This window comes from Netta rufina (genome assembly GCF_964035555.1).
Source record: "Netta rufina genome assembly, chromosome: 20".
Taxonomy (NCBI): domain Eukaryota; kingdom Metazoa; phylum Chordata; class Aves; order Anseriformes; family Anatidae; genus Netta; species Netta rufina.
Window position 1 is genome coordinate 10,981,917 of NC_140144.1, and position 20,182 is coordinate 11,002,098.

The following is a 20,182-nucleotide window of genomic DNA, read 5'->3' on the forward strand; positions in this document are numbered from 1 at the left end:
GGATGACACCTCTGCCTGCTCTGATAGATCTAGATGCAAGATTCTACAAAGTCACTTCACATTATCATCCTATTTCACAATAATAAGTACGTTTTCACCAATTTCCCCTGCAGATATATCTGTATTTCTTTACAGAGGCAAGCTGCATACGTTCGGTAGGTTTGCTCCAAACCACATGGCAAAAATAAGCTCCAGAATTAAAGTTTCTTGTAAACAATCCTATTGGAAAAGTGGAAGAGGACCAGGGCTCCCAAAGGGGTACCCTGTGCTAAGGTTCTTGCTTGGCCTGGTACAAAAAGCACGACTGCTCTCAGCACATTTCTTTCCCATTTGCTATCCCTTTGCTGGGCCATCTGCTTTCTTGGCAGTACCTTCATCGTATCTAGCTTTTTCTACATCAATTTTCTCATGGTAGAGGAACCACAGCAACACAGCAAGTCTATCTCCTATACCCTATGGTATTTGCTTTTTGATTCCAGCCACCCTTGTTCAAATAGGTACTTGCTGGTTTAGCTTTTTTTTTTCTAAGTAGAGATCCTTGCTTGCAGTGATGCCATAGTAAACCTTTACCATACACAAGTTCTGTGTGGCAGAGCTTCAAGAGCCTGGTTACAACAACTGGAATTTAATGGGCTTTATGAGCCTGTATCATTTAACACAGCCATCATGCTGATTTCATACTAAATTCAGTGTAATAACCCACTATTGCACTGCAGCCTATTTTCATTCATATGATATAAGGGAAAGCCATTAGCTTCTCTACTAAGTCCTACACGAGTTCTGGAAAGCCATAATGAACTGCTGCAGCACTGACATGGGTTTAGCCAGCCCAAGAGCCTTTTGACATGCTGTTAATTGTAAGCCTGACCCTCTGATTTCCTATTTTAATTTCCTCCTACTCCGCATGCCCTGGACGCCAGCTAGTCAGTACTTACAGAAGACAGATCCTAGAGCACTCTGGAAGCCTATTCGACATTTAATAGGAAATCTTGCTGTGGTGTAAAAAAGAGCTCTCAAAAAGCTGTCTATCTGCTAAAAATGCAATACCTTATTTCTGTGAACAACTAATTTATGTTTAAGGAGATATGTCCCACATGCTTAGTATTTCCCTAGGTAGTAATCCAGCATTTTCTGAGCTCTCATCTGCAAATTCTTCCTGTTACTTTACAACTAAAATAATAATAATAATAAAAAGAAATTATATATTTTACATTTAATGACAATTTGTCATTAAATTTGACATTTGTGTGTCCTTTGGAGTCACTGCTCCCACTGTGCTGTGTTTTAAGTTTGACTAGAAAACGAGCACACAACGCAACGAAAACCGCGCTGCTTTTTTGGATAGATTAAAAAAATTAACTCATGTAAGCTAAGATACATATTTCCTAATAATATAAGAAATGCATTAATGAATGTAACAACTGAAAGGACACCTACGTGACAGTTTACTTTTCAGATGACATGCAACATCACAAACGGAAAACAGGCTGCACCAAAATGAGCTCGCTCCTGTGGAGGCTTGCGCAGCGGTTAGTGCCACCCTGCCCCGGGGATGTCTCCACCAGCCGGCGGGAGGACGCAAGTCACAGTCTGAGCTACCGAATCTGCTATCCTGAGAAATGTCCCCGAAGCTTTCATTTTCAATCATTCAAGACCAAAAAGATAGCCTTAGTTTTAAATATAAAAAGGAACTTCTCCTTGAGCGGAAGCTTCTCACAAACAGATCCCACATACGAGCACCTGAGCATAACTAGCTAATAATTAACTTTTGAATCAGTGCAATTAAGCAAAAGATTTTTGTCAAGTTTAGGTCAAGAAAAGCACCCTCTCAGCAATGTCACTGCTTTCACCGAATCTCCTCTGATCTGCAGTAAGAATGCTACCAAGTAACAACAACAAAAATATAAACTAGTGTTTTCATTCATTCTATGATTATCCTAGAGAGAAAAAATGTTACTATGTTTTTTTTTTTTTTTTGTTTGTTTTTTAATTTTTATTTTTTAAGATAAAACAACTGGCACATTTTCAGGTCAGGACCAGGAGGAACAGAAAATAAAAGTTCTTGGAAAACCTCATGATAATCTTTTATTACTATTTAAAAAATGTTTCACTTATTCAAAGTATCAATTTAAATAATCACCAAGGAAAGAAAGTAGAATTAGTGAGTCCTTACCTATTTCAAAGGCACTGGCCTCAAGTTATTTCTTAGGTAAGCCATTTACATGATCTTTTAAGTACACAGTTAGATACTTAAAATGATCATTAAGAATAGTAAGTCAATTTATAGCTATAAAGAATCATCTTATCTTTGGTACCAATCATTTTTACAAAACAAAAAGTTCATAGCCCATGAAAACAGCTGAATTAAAACCAAGATTACACCTAGTATATCAGCCATGCAGCAAGTCATTGTATTATACATTAAGAAAAAAAATATTTTAAAAAAACCTTTAATCTTTGTGTAGGGACAACTAGCACCCTGTAAAAGCACGAGCCCTTTTGCAGGATTTGCAATCTATTCCACAAGAGGGCAACCAAATTCCACTATAAAATGAATAAATGCACCTGTAGGATTTAAAGTGACCATTTTTATCTAAAAGCCATAATCCCACTTCCCATATCCTAAAATGACTGGGAGAAAACTCAGCCATGCATATAACTTGGAGGGGGATGAGGATGGAGAAATGTCCAACCTTCACCTCTTTTTCCCTTATATACAGTGGTGACAGTAGTGGTACATGTGTGGAAAAAAGCTGTGATCAAAAGAAGTAAACCGTTTTTCTTTTTATGGGATTTGAGTACCTTCAGATACAGCAGTTATCCTATAGTCTTGGGCACCAGCTAAAGCATTTCACTTTCCTGAGAATAAAGCCATCACAGACTGGGACATAAGCAAGTACTGCAAAGTGTCTATGACATATGCATCACTTTATGCTGCAGTTAAGAGTTGAATGACAAGGCAATCTCTGTGACAGATTAGATCAGTGCAACAATCTCATGGCCCTGTAGTCCAGTTCCAGTGGGATTTCCTGTGCTAAGGCTGCACTGCCTCAACACTGGACGTTTGGAAAGTACTACTGCACGCTTCCTCATTCCTCCTCCAAAAATTCTAAACAAAGCTTTTTATCGTTAAAAAATATTATTATTATTAGTTTTGAATGTACTGTCTATTAATACCACTGCAACAACTAGAGAAAAGCAGAGCTGCAAAGTATGTAATTACTTACTGTTCTGGACTAGAAACTGAAGTCCTTCGTCCTTCCACAGCAATGTTGCTCTTGGGTCTCTTAACAACATGAGGTCTTGGAGGACGAACCTATTACATACACACACACAGAAGACACTTCATTAAATACTGCAAAAGTTGATCATATAATAGACATAAATGGCAAAATATGCATAACCACCATTATTTTAAAGGTATCTTCCATTTGGAATTAATTTTAAACTTTTCTGCTACAACCATGTTACAAATGAATCAGTTTGAATATAAACTACGGTGATCCACAACTTGTTAAAAAGTCAAAAACCCATGCTTTTGAGTTGCAAGTGAAACACATACACTTAGCCATTCAATGAAAATTTGCTCCACTGTCCTGCTTGGTACTGGCTAATTTTCTGATACGAAGGTTTCCCTAAATGTAAGCTTCACCTAAACAGTTAGTTGATAGTGTAAAAATGGAAAGCACTGTGTGTTTTTGCACATTATTGGAAACTGGAGTTCAAATCTGACGTCCTGATCCTTTTGTCCACGTGTTCATAGGAAGCCAACTCCTCAGGTAAAGACTTCTGTGTAAGTAAGCACTGAAAAAAATGTACTTGGAGTAAATGTTACAATAATATTTCACAAAAAAATTGGTTCCCTTCAGCAGGCTGAACAGAAAACCTTGCCAGACATATTATCATTGTCATCACTGATGATATATTAGTGTATCTTTTTCTTGTCTGTAATAAAATACAAAGGTTTTCTGTAGAAGGTGATGTTGCTGCCAATCCAATCTTAAGTAACATATCCATCATCTTCTGATGTTCAAAAAACAAGCTTAATTCACCCGTATTAACTCCACAAGCAAACAAGTTTCACTTCAAGGAAAGGAATAAGCACACACCATCACTATATAGGCAAATTTATGCATGTGCCTACCTATACTAACGAGAAATGCTGTTGATGAATTTATCCCTTTGTGTCCAATGTGGCAATGAACACTTGGAGCATCAGGGTGAGGCTGTACAAACAAGCTTTCCAGTTTTTGTTAAGGAAGTACTATCCTCCCTGTAATGGAATCTGACTTTGGCTTAACTGAATGCTAACCAAAAGGAATCCCCAAAGCCCTCAAATAAACTCAGGAATACAACTCAACTTCTGCCCTCCTGGGCTTATGCTCTCTTTAATAGCCACAATATAAAGGAAGTTGTTAAAGGCCTACAACCAGAGCAGTCTTTGTATGAGTGATGAATTTGTTTGCAATCATAGCACTGATATGGGCTTCCCACCACCTCTGCAAGGTAGGTTTTTTTTTGTGTGTGTGTGTTTTTGTTTTGTTTTGTTTTCTCAGTGCTTTAAGGAACGTAGAGCTCAAATTTTCTTGCTAGGAAAAAAACACTGAACTGTGTGCAGTGATTCTGCACTACACGACAGTATGCAGAAGATAATAGCAGGATTATTGTATTGAATTTTCATTTCAAAGGAAATGGTGTACAGCAGATATGATGAAGAAATCCAGAGATGTATTGCCACTATTTCTTAGGAAACAGAGTTTATACAAAGGTCAGATGTTAAGGTCTTGAAGATCACTCCCCACACAAGGCTGTTCCTCTCTACAATAAAGACAGCTTAAGAATGTGAATTTATGGCAGGAATGGAAGGATTAAGTTTGTGGCAACTTCAACTGAACTTGCAACGTGGTGAAACATGGGGAAAAGAACAACAGAGCTAATTAGACGAGCTGAGCTGTCAGAGTGCGGCTGAATGGCTCGGTGCCAACAAACAAAAGGAATGGGCTGGCAATCAGCAGGATCGATGAAGAATACTGCTTCATTAGGGCTGATAAAACAGAGAGAGTGAGCAATGGAGAGAGAGTGTGTGCAAGGGTGGGGGGAGAAAAGCAAGAGGAACTGGGGGGAGAAGAGAGCAAGAAGGAGAAGAGAGGAAGAAAGAAATCTGTTTAATTAAATCTGAGCTGGAAGATGGTGTATAAAGCTGGCTTGTCATCATGCTGTGAACACTTTCACCTTTTGGTGGTACCCTGGGGGAGTGATGGTGATGAGGGGAAGAGATGAGAGTTTTGGATGGCTCCATGGGGCCACCAGACCAGTAAAGTGCAGGGTGACATGCTAAGTAGGATTTACAGCATTGTTCATGGGGAACTGCAGGGAAAAGCCAGGAATCAAGCCAACTCCTTTCTGGATTTTGAGCCTTATTTAGATAAATAGGCAGTGTTAAATGCATATCAAATCCAAAAGTAGAAAAGAAATCCAATTACATGAGCACAGAGCCTAGAGAATAAAGGTAAACATCCAGTACAGGGTTAAATGTGCTTATTACTGTCCCCATCAACTTTATGAATAATTACCATATTTTAACTTTTTCTAACTGAATGAAGTTTCCAAATAGCCGCTATTAATTTAAACAGTTCTCTAAGAACTATAAGCCTTTCACAGTATCACTACAATTCATCTCCAAAGCAGCAGAACGTAAAGAACATATCTGTTCTGCTTCTTTAACCTTTCTTTGGTTTGTGTTTTTGTTCTCACTATTAGTAATGACTCATATTGCAAGGTCCAGTACCCATGGATTCCTTCTCAGAACAGATACAGCCTGAGAACTGTAAGCATTTCTCAGCAATTCTGGTATTACGTGGACTTGGTTGGAAGAGCAGAGAGACCGTGCCTCCTGATTCAAGGCTTTCTGTAAAAGGCTGGGATGAATTACTTGACAATACCCACCTCTGTAATATATGCCAAGACTAAGACAGGTAAAAAGCAGCCTGCTCACAGTATTATTTACACACACAAAAATGTATTTCATCAATAAAAGGCAAATAACAGTTCTGAACAACAACAAATTTAGGTAAGTTTGATACAAGCATATTTTGGGACTGATTACACTTGTTTATATTTGTCTTGAATTTCCTCTTGATGAATGATGCATTTCTGTTCCACTTACTGACATGGCTAGATGAATGCAACAGGAGCTTTTATTATTACATTTCCAACCTTTTATCAGTCACATTGAGAACAAAGACAGTTGACACAAACACATCATAGTGAGGACTATTAACGCACTACAGCTGGGAGATTAAACAGTCTTAGCAAGACATTCGCGTAGCAAACACTCTATCTGAACAATACTGTTCAGCAACTTTTGTACAGAGAAATTGCAATGAGCCCTCGTGGGGCTTCACCTGCCAAGCACAAAACAAGAGGACTCCTTAGTACCAGGGAAGGTTTGTTCCCAGTGTAATGAATCTTGGAGGGCCTCCCACACCAATTACATTTAAGAGAACACATATAAGCATAGTCAATGCTACCTTTTAAACACAGAAAACAGAAATCTTCAGTGCAGGAATCCATAACAATGACTCTGTTAAGCTAAACACCCAGAGTTAAAAAGAGGGAGGAAAAGAAAAACATGCCATTGAAATGTAATGTAGGAACATGCACCAAAGATCAAAAGTTTACACACACCCAAGTGCACTTGTTAACCAGTTGCCTGCTCATCCAAAACTACACATTTTTAACAAGTTTTAGCAAGATTAGATTTGAAAACTTGCATCTCTCTTTTTCCTATGTGTGTACATTTATGCGTTAGGAAGCAAGGAGTGAGGTCTATGTGCTTTTTGGTGAAATTATATTAATGAAACTGAAGTCCTGAATAGAAACAAATACCTTTCAAGGCTGTTGCAAAAGCAACACACCTCCGAAATGATACCACGTTCTTGTACTAATAAAAAAGTCACCAATACAGACCCAGTACTGTCCCCAATCTTAAAAGCATCTGGTACAGTTAATGTGTCACAATCGGCCTACAGTCATGGCTTTGAATTAAAACTTGCTTAGATAAGGTATTCCTTCCCAACACAGGTATTGCACTAAGAACAATTTCTGTGTAGTCCTTCTATGGAAGACTCACTTCCTCAGGCCAACGTGCTGTGCCTACATTTTTTACTCTATGTAATTAAAGAGACTTCCAGCTTGCATTTTATATGAAAACAATATATATATGTATATCCTCCATAATGTTGTACCAATGTTCTACCAAATAAAGTTTGCCTTTTTTTTTTTTTTATGTGTGTTCTGTGTTCACTCATCTATTCCATGGAGAAAGAAAAATTAAGTGTCCCAAAATACTTTAAAGCAGAACTTGTGGAGAATAAATACTTTCTTTTCAGACTTCTGCTTCCTTTTATATTTGAGTTTAGTGCAAGTCTTCAAAAACTCACTGGCTAAAAACTTATCCCAGCCTAGCAAGAGTTTTGTTCAAGAAAACACCACAAAAGTAAAAACAAACGTTGCAACAGCAGCATCAGTTACCTGCAGAACTGACTGAAAGCTGCAGAACTCGTCAAAGAAAAGCAGAATAAATGCAGGTCCCAGGGCTGTGCCGCAGCAGAGAAGAAGGGAGTTTAGGTGCAAAATTTACACATTGCCTTTTTGCAAAGTTTGACAATCCAAACTACCAAGGTTTAGTAATGCTACTAAGAGAGCAATTCAGGCAGTGTTAAGCTGTGGCAGTGAAACAAAACTACCAGCTACTCACGGGCCTAGATGAACGCTGTATCTTTGGAGGCGGTGGCCGAGGCGGACGGAGTCTTTGCTGCTGTATCAAAGTGGAAACTTAAGTCATACGTAAATTAAATAGTCACCTACATGAAAACACCTCTGATTTTGTGGCAAAAGCAGTTCAAGTGGACAATGTGATTTACCTTAGCTTCATACTCACCTCACAAAATGCAATTATTTTCATAATAATGACAATCTCATGACCTACAAAGTGTCACAATAGGACTGGTAGCTCTATCTGCCTCCTCGACATAGGCTATATTACACCAAACGTAGTACGATCAATAAATACTCCAGATCAGATCATCCAACATTTACTGAAACAATAAAGATGCTTAAAGTGGATTCTAACCTGTAGGTCCAAGTGTTCTAGACAACATTTACACAAATTGAAAGAATCCAGCAAAGCAGGATATTCAACAAGCTTTCACTAAAATCCCAAGCACAATTTTAGTGCTTGCAAAAACTTATGCTAAAGGCCTCAAACCAGCAAAGATATATTTAAGAGCACATGGAAAAACTCTAAGTCACTTAAACCTTCCATACACTAACTGTAGTGGATCAAAGTGTAAATTGCCTAGAGCAAAGTGTGTACATGCATTGTAAAAAAAAAAAAAAAACAACAAACATTTCACGGACAACTCATTGTAAAGAAAACTAAAACCCCCAAGCCACCAACAGTTCTAATGAAGTCAGAACAGTGCACTGAGGAGCTTATTTTGGTCTCCCACTTTTAAAATTAGCAGTTGGCCAACTCATTGCTTTGTAATGGTGCTGGAGCCATTCCAATTCACTTGCTTTTGACTGAGCCAGCAGCATGACTCTCCTCACACAGATGGTATCTTAAGGTATACTCTGTTAGACAAGGAACCCACTGATAATTAATGAGATTCTAAATAAAATCATCCTAAAGTACAACTTTGATAGTGAAAACAAGATCAAAGTTAATGTCTTTTCTGTGGCAGCTTGTGTACACATATTAGCACTTAAAGTGAGAAGTAGAGCCCTCAGCAAGGAGCACACGGGAATTCCTCTGAATGCCTGCGACCGGATAACAAAGACCGCATCCATCGCTGGCCCCAGCGCAGGGCGCATTCCATGGACAAAAGCCCATCAGCCATACAGAGAAGGAAAAGGAACTGGCAGCAGCAGGCAGGTTCTTCAGACATAACAAGAAAGCTTACACAGATTACTCTATTTCTCTCTCAAAAAAGATTCCAGATTCAAATCTCAGCAGTTTTAAACTTCTTACTAGCATAGTCTTTATTCTAGACTGACACACGTTCCCTTTCAATACCCTCATGCTGTGTAATGGTTCAACTCCAACCTACCACACCATTTTCAGGCTCTTCTTGCATCTCTTCAGACTTTCCTTTCAAATTTCCCATTAAGTTATAATTTGCATCCATTGGTTCATTCGTCCCTGTGTGTCACTGGAGGACTGCCAGACTGCACATGCACTCAGCTCAGCTTTTTGGGGTGAGTGTTGGGGTTAGTGATGGGAGAAAAAAAAAAAAAAAAAAAAGATACCTGGAATAGAGAGCTGAGAGAGCTTCCCACCATATTTTCCAAGAAAGTGACCATGAAAACAAAGAAAAATAGAAAGAAATGCCAGTGGTGAGCTATTGTTAGCCCTTCCACACTGTTTCTCTTCTGTACCTTTTATTATGCAATTCAGTCACAGAATTGTAGTGCTGTGCATCTTCCCCTCTTACCTACCCAGGCTGAAAGCACAAATTTAAAATATAGTTAACTTTTGTTACGTGACATGGCATACTTATTTTCCATTATGTTTCAGAAGTATAATGGAACAGCTGAGAAAATCTGAAATCTGCACTTTTCTAGTTCCTTTAAAAGACATCCACTTCCTCCACTTCATACATAGCTACTTAGACAAACTACTTGATGAAGCAGGAAAACAAGATGCAAGTACTATTCACTTTTTTTTTTTTTAAAAAAAAAAAAAAAAAAAAAAAAGCTTCCTGCATATATGCTTCATTTCTCTATTTTTTCACATTTAGTTACCTAAAAATTGTGGACATTTCTATATTAGAAAATTATTGAGTAAGTTATCTAGGTGGGAAATTTAAGCATTTTCCTAAAGCCATGGCTAGCAATGTCTTGAGCAACTTGTTTTCCACAACTTTTAAAATTCTGGACAAATATGATTTTATTGATATGAATTACAAGGTATCACTTAACATTTCACAAAGAAGTTGATGTTATTATTTCTCCAGTGTTAGTTTGTATCACTGATCATATTTGTTTGTTTCAAAGACCATACTACAGCCCTGGAAGCTGCTTTGATTAGGGAATCAGTTTTTCCTTTCCACAGCAAAAAACAAAACAGGACTTTTTTTTTTTTTTTTTATTGAAACACTGCAAGACTGTAGCATCAACAGTATTAACTGATTGAGCAGTGGCAGTATTATTTAAGCTTCTAAAAAAGTGTGACAAAGGCAGGCCCTTCAGAGAGCAAGACAGACAGACAACACAGCAACTGAGGATTATCTCCTAGCGAGCTGGTCAATATATTGATTATAGTCACTGCAAGGACACGTACAACTGAACTTTACTTGCTCACCCACATACATGCTGGAGGAAAAATATGTCTGAGAAAATGTGTGACAGGATTACTTAATTATCTACGACATCGCTGTTAGAGTAGTCAATGGCAATAAAGTTTTAAATATTTTGGGAGATCTGAAAATTCCACTTTGCGTTAAAAGAGCCACCAACATGAGTATCCTTTTAAGTTGAACTACTAATGTTAATGGCCAAATACCCATACAATAGTCAAATAGCACACAAAAGAAAAAGAACATTACATATGCCAGTACAGTCTAGAGGAGTTTAATAGGACTATCATCTCATTTCATATTCCTTACGTGTAGCCAAACCACACTCAGCACTGATTTGTTATTCCTATTAGTCATAATTGACCAAGAATTATGATTTCAGACCTTAAAACATCACGTTGTTGGCCTTGAAATCAAAACTATACATGCTTTTTTTTTTTTTTCCTTTTGGTCTCTGAGGGATAAGGGTAAGTTGACGTTGTGTTAAAGTTTTCTCTGGTTTCAAGAGGGTCAAAAACTCTCTTCTTAAACATAAGCTGAGATTCTCATTGAATTACTTGATTTCAGAACCACTAACTTCTGAAGACAGAATTTCTCAAGTTTTATAGTAAACGCAATCACATGAGTTATCGACACTTACTGAGGTAAGTGTCCATCTTATTTGGGGACTCTTAAGTGACAGATTTTGCTGTTGTTGTAGAAATTCAGATAGACTTTTTTAAACACAAGATAAAATCAGAAGCTCAGGAGTGATATCATACCTGCAGCCACCTCTTACCAGCATTCTTCTCTTCAAGTAGGAAGACAAAACAATGCAAGGTGTGTCTATATAAGAAGCAGCACGCAGCATACTTCAGCAGAAGTTTCAAATGCTACATTTATGGGCAAGGTTCTGCAACATGGGAAATTAGTTGGACAGTAAAGAAAGGCAGGAGAGAAGGAAAGGGAATGAGAAGTTCTGAGAGCAGAGGCAAAGGGCAGTGAGGAGTAGCTGACATGGAGGTCCACTATCAGGTAACAGTTATTTGTCCTTTGCCAGAGCTTCATTTTTAATGTTGATGTTAGTATCTGTCAGAAGAATGGGATAAGCCAGGATATTTGAATTATATGAAGACCATATTTACTGGAAAAGCCACTGATTTGAAGCTAATTTGTTAATGCAGCAAAACACATTGTTTCTGAAAGGTCAGTAGGGGAAGCTGTGTTGGAATACCAACTTAATTACCTGTGCTGTAAGGATGAATGGGTACAAAACAGCACATAGCTAAATTGCTAAAAGCCACTAAATTGCTATTCTAGGTGTGTTCCTAAATGTGTATAATACAGTTTTTTTTTTTCTTCTTCGAAGGGAAGAAATGTCTAAATTAGCACTTTCTTACCCATAGCTGTTTACCAGCATACCTTTTTACTCTAGATATTTTCTTAATTGTCTTATTCTAAATACTTCTGAAGCAACAAGACACAAAGAAAATTTGCAGGAAGCCAATTTTATGACTGCAGATCTGGCACTGTTTTTACTAATTACCAGACAAGCAATTTTAAGCTACGAGATGCTGGAGGAAGCAAAAAAGAATCTTACAGTATTTTTACAGTGTAAAAGAGAATATTTAAAAATTATACATCCCACAGATCATAAAGTACCTATTACATAACTAAGGAACTTTCACAATACAGCTATTTCATTTTTTTATACCAAGGAAAACATTACAAAAAGATCACTTTTGTTCTGTGAAGTAACATTTTGTGAACAGAGTATTATCTCAAACTTAACTGTGGATGTCTGTTGAGATCTTTTTTGTTAAGGTGGTATTCAAAACACTGCTTTCATCAGTAAATTAGAGGTGTTACTTCATACGCAGCAACAAGTGCAACTAGGAATAGATGCATAAAGGAAACACAACTAGATGAAAACTGGTTTGTCAGTACATACACAAGGAAGTGTTTCTCACTCTCAAGTTAGTACTGTTTCTAATGATTTCCAAAGCAAAACTTTTCTACATAAGTATCTTACTTTCTTTGGAAATACAGGTCTGGTTTAAAAACTGTTTGTATGTTTTAAAGACAAGGAGACATGAAAGAAAGATGCACTGTCCTGAATGCATCCGTGCTCAAACACATCATGCTGCAAAGGATCCGAAGTGCTGACTTTGGAAAAATATGCTAAACCTCACGCAAACACTCAATAAAAAAAAAAGGGGGGGTGGTAAGGGGAATAAAAACACTGAAAAATGTATGGTACCTAAAAAGATTCAGTACAGAAAGCAGATGGAATCTATGAGGCAGCTGTTTTATTACCCATCCAGATCCCTGCACAGCACACACACTGCTTTTTACATACTCCCATATGCACAGCTCACAAACTGGGATGACAAGAACAGCGTATGCTTTACAGCATATATTTTTAATTTACACTCTGAAATACTTCAACAGAAATCTGTTGGGTCCTGTGATAAAAAAAAAAAAATATCTTTTTTTTTTTTTTTTTCTTTAAGGGATGTCTTATTCTTCAAGCCATATTTGTAGATTGGGAGGGTAGTGTGAATTTGGCAAAAATGTAGTAATGCCTACAGCTGTGCCAAAATTTTTTGAAAGGGAAGAGTCTGCCACAATTGAATGTTTAATGAGAAAAACAAGGACTATTCCCCTAACCTTTCTAGCCAGGAATCTTTCATTACATAACAGAGAACCAGACAGTAAGAGAAGTCAAAGGAGCCTATAAGCTCCTGTTTTCCCTAAAGCAGAATAAAGATCCTTATTTCAGGCCTGAGTCACACCTAGCGTCCTAGGGTACTGCCAAAGATATGTAGATCCATCCCAGCTTCACAGAGAAGAAACTTGCATTTTACAGAAAGGGAAGGAAGGGGTTTTCTGAAAGTCTACTTTTGCTTCCTCTGCCTCTTGGCCGAGACCAATTCTGTCATTCCTCATTAAGGGTAAACATTGACTTTTTACAGTGCATCAAGACACAGAGCACTGATAACCCATCCTCTTTTGGTAACGTCTGTAACATCCATCTATTCGTCTCTCACTGAGCAAACAATCCTGGAAGAGCTAACATTTAAAAATACTAAATATTATAATGTACAACATACATAGTTTGCTTTAAGTCTAGGACTTGCAGGTTACTAGCCAGATACAGATCACTCCTAAAACCAAAAATGAGAGCAGGAGCATGATCTCAGATCATGAATATCTTGTCAAGTTAAAGTGTTCCACCACAATGAAGCAAATAGGGCTCTTAGCTATCCCCTTTAATCTGCTTGCTATGGAAGAGTACAAGGGACAAGAAAATCCTAGAAGCACAGGTTACACTACTTCTGTAGAATATTACTGTTTACAATTTATGCTATTCCAAAAACATGTGGTTTAAATAGTAAATCCCTTGGTTGTAGAATTGAATATTTTATTTCTTCTGTCTGCAATTACAGAAAATAGGAAGCATTTCATGAATTAGATGGATATATTTTTCTGTATGTGCAGTAAGTGTTGAACAGAGACATTTTCAGGCCGTGCCCCAAAGCAACATGTGTTCTTATATGATGTTGATGGGAGGAATACTATGTTGTAGTGGTTAACTTGTAATAGTATCTGTAGTTTAAAGACTTGTCAAGACTTTTGATTACTTCCTAGCTCCAGTGACAGAGGAATTCACGTACTGTAAAAAGGAGCAGTATGAACCCATGAAAGATGATACCACTGTAGTTTCAGATTATGACCACTTAGTTCTTCTATTTCACTTATCTGTTGTGCAGTTGAGAATAAACCTTGAACTCCTCCCATCTGTATGCGTATCCAGTTCTTTTAAAACACTGTAAAAAAAACTAACTGTATTAAACTGATGTGATTCAACACTTGCAGTTTGAAGATCCCTGAAATTTTCCAAAGGAGGGAACTGTCAACAGCCTCTTATTTACCTGGCACAGATCCCAGGAGCCTGCAGACCACAGTTTAAAAACCACTGTAAATTAAGCTATACGCGGTGCATATCTCTTCCCATGCAAAGATATTCCTGCAGAATATAAATTATTTCAATCAAATCTAGAGTGGTTCTAGTTCAAAAAAAAGTTCCACTTTGTTTCCTATTTTCTTTAAATGTATTAAGGACCTAGATGACTAAGAATCATTGCAGACAGGTAAATTGCGTAAGCCAGGAGCAGGCTGGCATTAGTTAATACACTTTCTAATCATTCTGTTTCTGTTAATCATTTCTGCATCCTCTCTGATCCTTCCTTTTTGCAGTTTGCTTCAGCATTTATAGTTCTTCGGCTAAGAGAGTAATTTGTAACAATTCACTAGCTCAAATGCATACAGCTGTTTTCTGTTACTGAGATGTCAGAGCAAAACCAAAGAAATTTCTACCTACTAACTAAACTTCTAAGTGAATTTCTTTGAGACACACACTTTTACATAGACCACTGCAGCCCCTTTTATTTGCTCTCCCCCTCCTTAGAGCAACCACTGGTGACTTTGTACCAATTTTTTTTTGGTATTCTTCCTTTGCACCACATTTTTTCTAGTCACTGCAATAATGGCAGAATCCTGCATTGACAATTTCAATCCCTCAAATCCTGATGGATAACTCAGTGAACACATAGCTGTGCTCATAGTGCTAACACAGATCTAACATCCAGAAGATAACATATCCCATGGACTCTACCTTATATGATCTGCGTAATGTCTGAAAGCAGCAGAACTCTCATTTGTACGGAAATCACAATCACCTGTTACTTTATTTCAGGATGAAAAGACCAGGAAAGAAAACTGCTCGTTCTGGATTCCCAGCAAAACAGCAAGGAAGTTTTTCAGAACTATTCACAAAGATAAACAGGGAAGAGTTTTGAGAAAGAATCTCATAGAGCAGACTTTCAAATTTCCAAAGGACTTCTACCAAAATGAGGTGTATTTTATAGTGGCTTCTTTTCATTCTGCCTGTTTCTCAACATACATGGATGGAGAGATTTGTTGCAAAAAATCCCAGACCCCAGGAATATATTTATCCCTATGTGTTAAAGTCTATCCATCTACTATCTCAGCAGAGTTTAAAATCACAGCTAATAGGTTAACAACTGTTTTTCTTCTGTTTCAAATGAAGAATATCAGAAAGCTGGGGGAATATTCGGCTTCCCAATTTGTACTGACTGCTCACTGCTACCTGCAATGTCTGTTTGACAGGACTGACATTTTGTACCGCTGTGAGATGGGAAAACGTGTGACATTTTTATTCATGGTGGCGTACGCCCTTGTAATGATCAGCCCTGGTCGATGTGCTTACTGCAGCAGCCCCGAGCCCTCGGAGAACAAACAAGAACCGAAGGTGCCAGCAGTTCGGCTGCCTTATTAAACACCACCAGGATTCTAACGAAGAGCAACTGCTGGAAAATCTCACTGTCAAATCCTCAAGGACATTGTCAACATGGAACTAACTACATATATTTTTCATTTAAAACACTGGAAAATACAGCAATGCAATTTTAAATATAAAGAAAAAAAATCACACTATTTTTGCCTGTTTTCTTCTTTAACCGGTCATTTTGTCAGTTTTACACTGGGCTTTCTGTGGGCCTGATAGTGGAATTCAAACCAAGATCACACAACCCACATGATTTAAAGTGTTGGAAAACAGACATATCCCTTATTATCTATTAGCAGCTATTCCTCTCTAGCAAGCAGAATACTTATATTAAAAAAGAGAAAGAGAGAGAGCTGGTCTCTCATTTAAGGAATTCTATAAACAGCAATGACTATCTGTTTGGCTCAGCTTCATCATTCACTCATGAAGTCTGCATAATTAGGGTGATATTCCCCCATATAAACATACAAAATTACATGGCTCCTGTATGTGTAGCATAGCACCGTGCAACCATTTTACTAGGTGTTAATCAGACCAGCTCTGAAGGGTAAATCCAACAAATGCCTGGCCAAATAAGCAATCACAGAGGACTTAGCAGTTTGGAGAATCGTATGTTTCTCATATTCTCTCCCTTCTACATTCTAGTTTAATCCAGGGGCATCAGAGGTCGATTCAAACAGTTCTGGCCTAACTGCAAAGTAACACGTAAGAAGCTTCTGGATGCTGATCTGCACTGATACACTAAGCAAGTCATCCATAAGACTCGCTGAGCTTTTTCTCAAGTTGTCAATCTAGATGATTTGGTCAGCCTTGCATGCACTGATGTATTTATTTTATATGTATGTATTATTTATAAAGCACAATTCTGCTTCCACATGCCAGCAGTGATGGACCAAGATATTCTCTACAATGTATTTATGGGTTCCTCAACATAACAGGACTAACAAGGAAATTCTGCACAGACATGTTACAGCTGCTACTGCTTGTCATAGAGTCCTAGGAGGTCAGCTCAACTACAGTATTTTCTCCATACGTCCAACCATTATGGCATATGACTTGTGTGTAACCAGGGCAGTGAATTTATTCTATCACCGCTGTCTAAGAAGTACTTGCAATGCCAAGACAGTTGGCAAATAGTAAAAGCCAAAGCCCAGAATATGCTTCTTGAAATGAACGCTTCTGCTAGATGTAGTACTGGAGCCACAAAATCTTACTGCAAAGTCTGAATTCCTATGTAATAGGAGCTACATGCATGTATTGCTGTTGCAGCCAAAGATGACATACCTGTCTGGTTGCTCATTACGAAATACTGGCAAGTGTTTGCATGAGAGGCAGTAACCTTTGGGTATGCTCTGCAGGTGGTGTATATCTTTGTAAAGAGAGAGCCAGGTCTCACTTGTCAAATATTTACACGCATGACAAGAGTGCAGGCCTTTTATTTAGATAATTCTTATCCCATGGATTGTCATTTCTGCAAATCTTGCACATCACAAAGCAGAATTTCAATCAAATGAATTATTTTCTTGTCCATTGACATTGTTTTTATTCCCCTTACTAAAAACACTGTCCCCTAAGAACCTGGTAAGACATTTCAGTCGTCTCAAGCAGACATTAGATGGACAAGTGCTTCTGGGCCAACACATTTTCATTTCTCACCAACTGACTTCTATTTTGCAACACTGAAGTCCTTTCCGAAAGGAACAGTCAAAGACAGTAGTGAGAAGAAACGAGGGTAGGAATTACGTTTTCTGAAGACAGAAGAATTTTTAAGAATCAGACTTATACTTTTACTAAATCCATAAATAATTGAACAGAGATAGGGAGAAAACTCTGGTTCAGCCGAAAGAGCAGGGAAGCCATATTGCTCATCAGTGGGGAAGAGAAGAATGGAAGCTCATTTTCTTAATTATCTCTGTTGTCAGGATAGTTAAGAGTGGCAAGGAGAATGAGAGGCTGGCTCTGCCATTGTAGCATACAGTTGCATAAATATCACAAAATGAACTTGTTTTCCCCTTTCCCCTTTGGTTTCTACCACAGTTCCACACAATGCTTGCTGTTATCCAGGGGAATCTGCTATTATTCCAATGCACTTGGGTGTGAAGGGAGTCACAGGGTCTGGCAAAGCAGCCCTCCTCCCTTCCTTACTTGATCTCTTTTACACTGGAGATAATCCCTCCCTCCGCTTGCCTCTGTCCTCATCGATCCAGTTTTGCATTTCTGGAATGTAGCTGGCTGGGTCTCTCCCCATCCTCCTCCTGACCTCTTAATGCTGTTTAATCTTCTTGAAGAAGAAACCTGCCCTATAAAGCAGAGTTCTTCATTCTGCATGTTAGGTGCAGATTATGAATGGAAAAAATGTACAAGTCTGTATAGTTCCTTCACAGCAAATGAACAAAACAGCAAATAAGCTGGCAATTTCAATTTTATGTCCTATGAAAGTTTAATAGCTAGAAGAATCAGCTCAGAAAAGAACTTTGAACAAATCTTTTCACAGTCTGATAAACTGCTTTACTACATGAGTATATTTTCTACTTGTTTCTTTATTATTAACATTAGTCCCTGAAATACTAATTCTCCCTAGTCTGCATTGATAATAGAATATGATTGAATCTCTTAAGTAAAGACACACTTGGAAGAGTCTTTTGTATTCTGTTAGGCTTTACCTTTTGTCACATAAACAGAATAAAATATTCTATTTTCTGGTAAATATAAATAAGCCACAAAAACATAAACATACCAAAGCTGATAAAAGACATTCTAATTGTACTAGAAATAATTACAGAGCTGAATAGATCTCCCAGTATATCTTGCTTCTAATGAAATGACACACTTCCCCAACAATGATTTTAGCATCTTATCATCATTTGTTGTTTTAACTCTACCAGACCAGTTGCACTACTGACTAAAAGCTCCAGAGAAGGAATCTTCCCAAATGTACATTTATTTTTAAAGAACCTAGGCTCACCCACATCACCTCCCAAAGACTGATGTGAAGACTGGGCATAGGTAATGATCTTGTATGAACTAGAAGGTTCTTGTAGGAACAGTCAGTGCAGCGTTCAACAGGAGCTGCAAGACTTAATTCTGGTAAAGTGGTAGGAAGTACTATGGAGAGCAGAAACTTCATTACACGAAAGGTAGGTAAAAGAAAAAAGAAGTGTGTTATAACAAAAAGGGTGTACAAAAACAAACAAGTATATTTTTTGAAAATAAAGTGTTCTCTTTACTCCCCAAGAGAGCTGCAACTCTGCCAAACATAAGTGTTCTGTTTGACCACGTAGCACCCACAACCTCAGACTGCACAAAGCTACAGGTTCTAATGAAACCACAGCTATACATAACAGGACACACAATTGCAATAGTTAAAGTGACCTGTCAGTGTGTCCACTGACCTAAGTAAAGTTTTAAACATTTAAAAATCATACAACATTTTTTCTCCTAGCTGTCGTACACAGACATGGTAGGTGTTTTTCCAGTGTACTAGAAGCACAGTAAAAAAACTGTCTTATGAAGGAAAGGGATTCTAAAATACCAGATTTTGATATTAAACTATCTTCCTCCCTTTGCAAAATCACTGATTTTATATGTGTGTGTGTGTGTGTGTCCCTTTAGATAATGCAAAAATAAACACAGAAGTTCTGAGAAAGGCTGCTGCTCATTAAAAACCCAGCAAGCTATTGTGAAGAGCTGCTTGTGTTACTTGAAAAAGTAACAATCACCATCATTAAAGAGATGCCTACATTTCCCAAATTCTTTGCTTTTTGTATATAACATATGTAATGTGTATAAATATTCCTTATCCAAATATTTGAATGGGGTATTTGAGACTTGTGCCTCTAAAGCTCCCCAAGAAACAAAGTACTTTATCAGGATAGCTCAGTCTTATAAAAAGAAAATAATGAAAATGCCCTACTCCATTTCTTGTTTTGAGGGGCTTAGGGGGAGGGATCATAAAGGCAGCTAATAAATAGTCATGTTCATTTAGGGTGTAGAGATATTAAAAGCTCCCCAGATAACATACTTCTGGAATCAGACAACATTCAAATGCTATACATATCAATCAGTAAATGAAAATCACAGAGTGGAAGAGCTCTAAGACTGCTTAATGTTACGCTCTGTGTAGCATCCTTATCATTGTAGCTAGCCAATAATATAACAGTGATGGAAGCAGACATTTGTAGCAAAAACACACGACTTTAGCAGTATTAATGTAAGCTCAGAATCTGAAAAAAAACACTATGAAAAGACCTGTATTTTGAAAATAAAAAGATAAAATTAAAAAGATAAAAGAACAATAAAGAGAACCAAAATATCTGCAGTCATTAGGGCAGCAACCAAAAGGAAAGACCAACAAAAAGCCTAACCAGGTCCAGTATGACAACTGACCTCAAGGGTTCAAGCTGTGGGTCCTGTGACAGTAGACACTAATAGCTGCTTGCGTGTTCAAGGAATGTGTTCAAAACAACCACAG

General features: G+C 37.7%; 1 protein-coding gene across 6 annotated transcripts in view; it reads right to left on the reverse strand.

Moving 5' to 3' along the window:
* The window catches only part of DENND1A (DENN domain containing 1A), a 191,089-nt gene that overhangs the window by 11,424 nt on the left and 159,483 nt on the right, over positions 1 to 20,182 (reverse strand). For 2 of the 6 annotated variants that reach the window (XM_084298881.1, XM_084298878.1), the window contains exons 20-21: positions 7,760 to 7,816; positions 3,228 to 3,316 (exon numbers count right to left, since the gene is read on the reverse strand). In XM_084298881.1, the coding sequence (XP_084155007.1) occupies positions 3,228 to 3,316; positions 7,760 to 7,816 (146 nt within the window). Of the gene's footprint in view, positions 1 to 3,227; positions 3,317 to 7,759; positions 7,820 to 20,182 lie in introns of all 6 variants that reach the window. The other 4 variants (XM_084298880.1, XM_084298877.1, XM_084298882.1 and 1 more) reach the window with 2 other exon arrangements.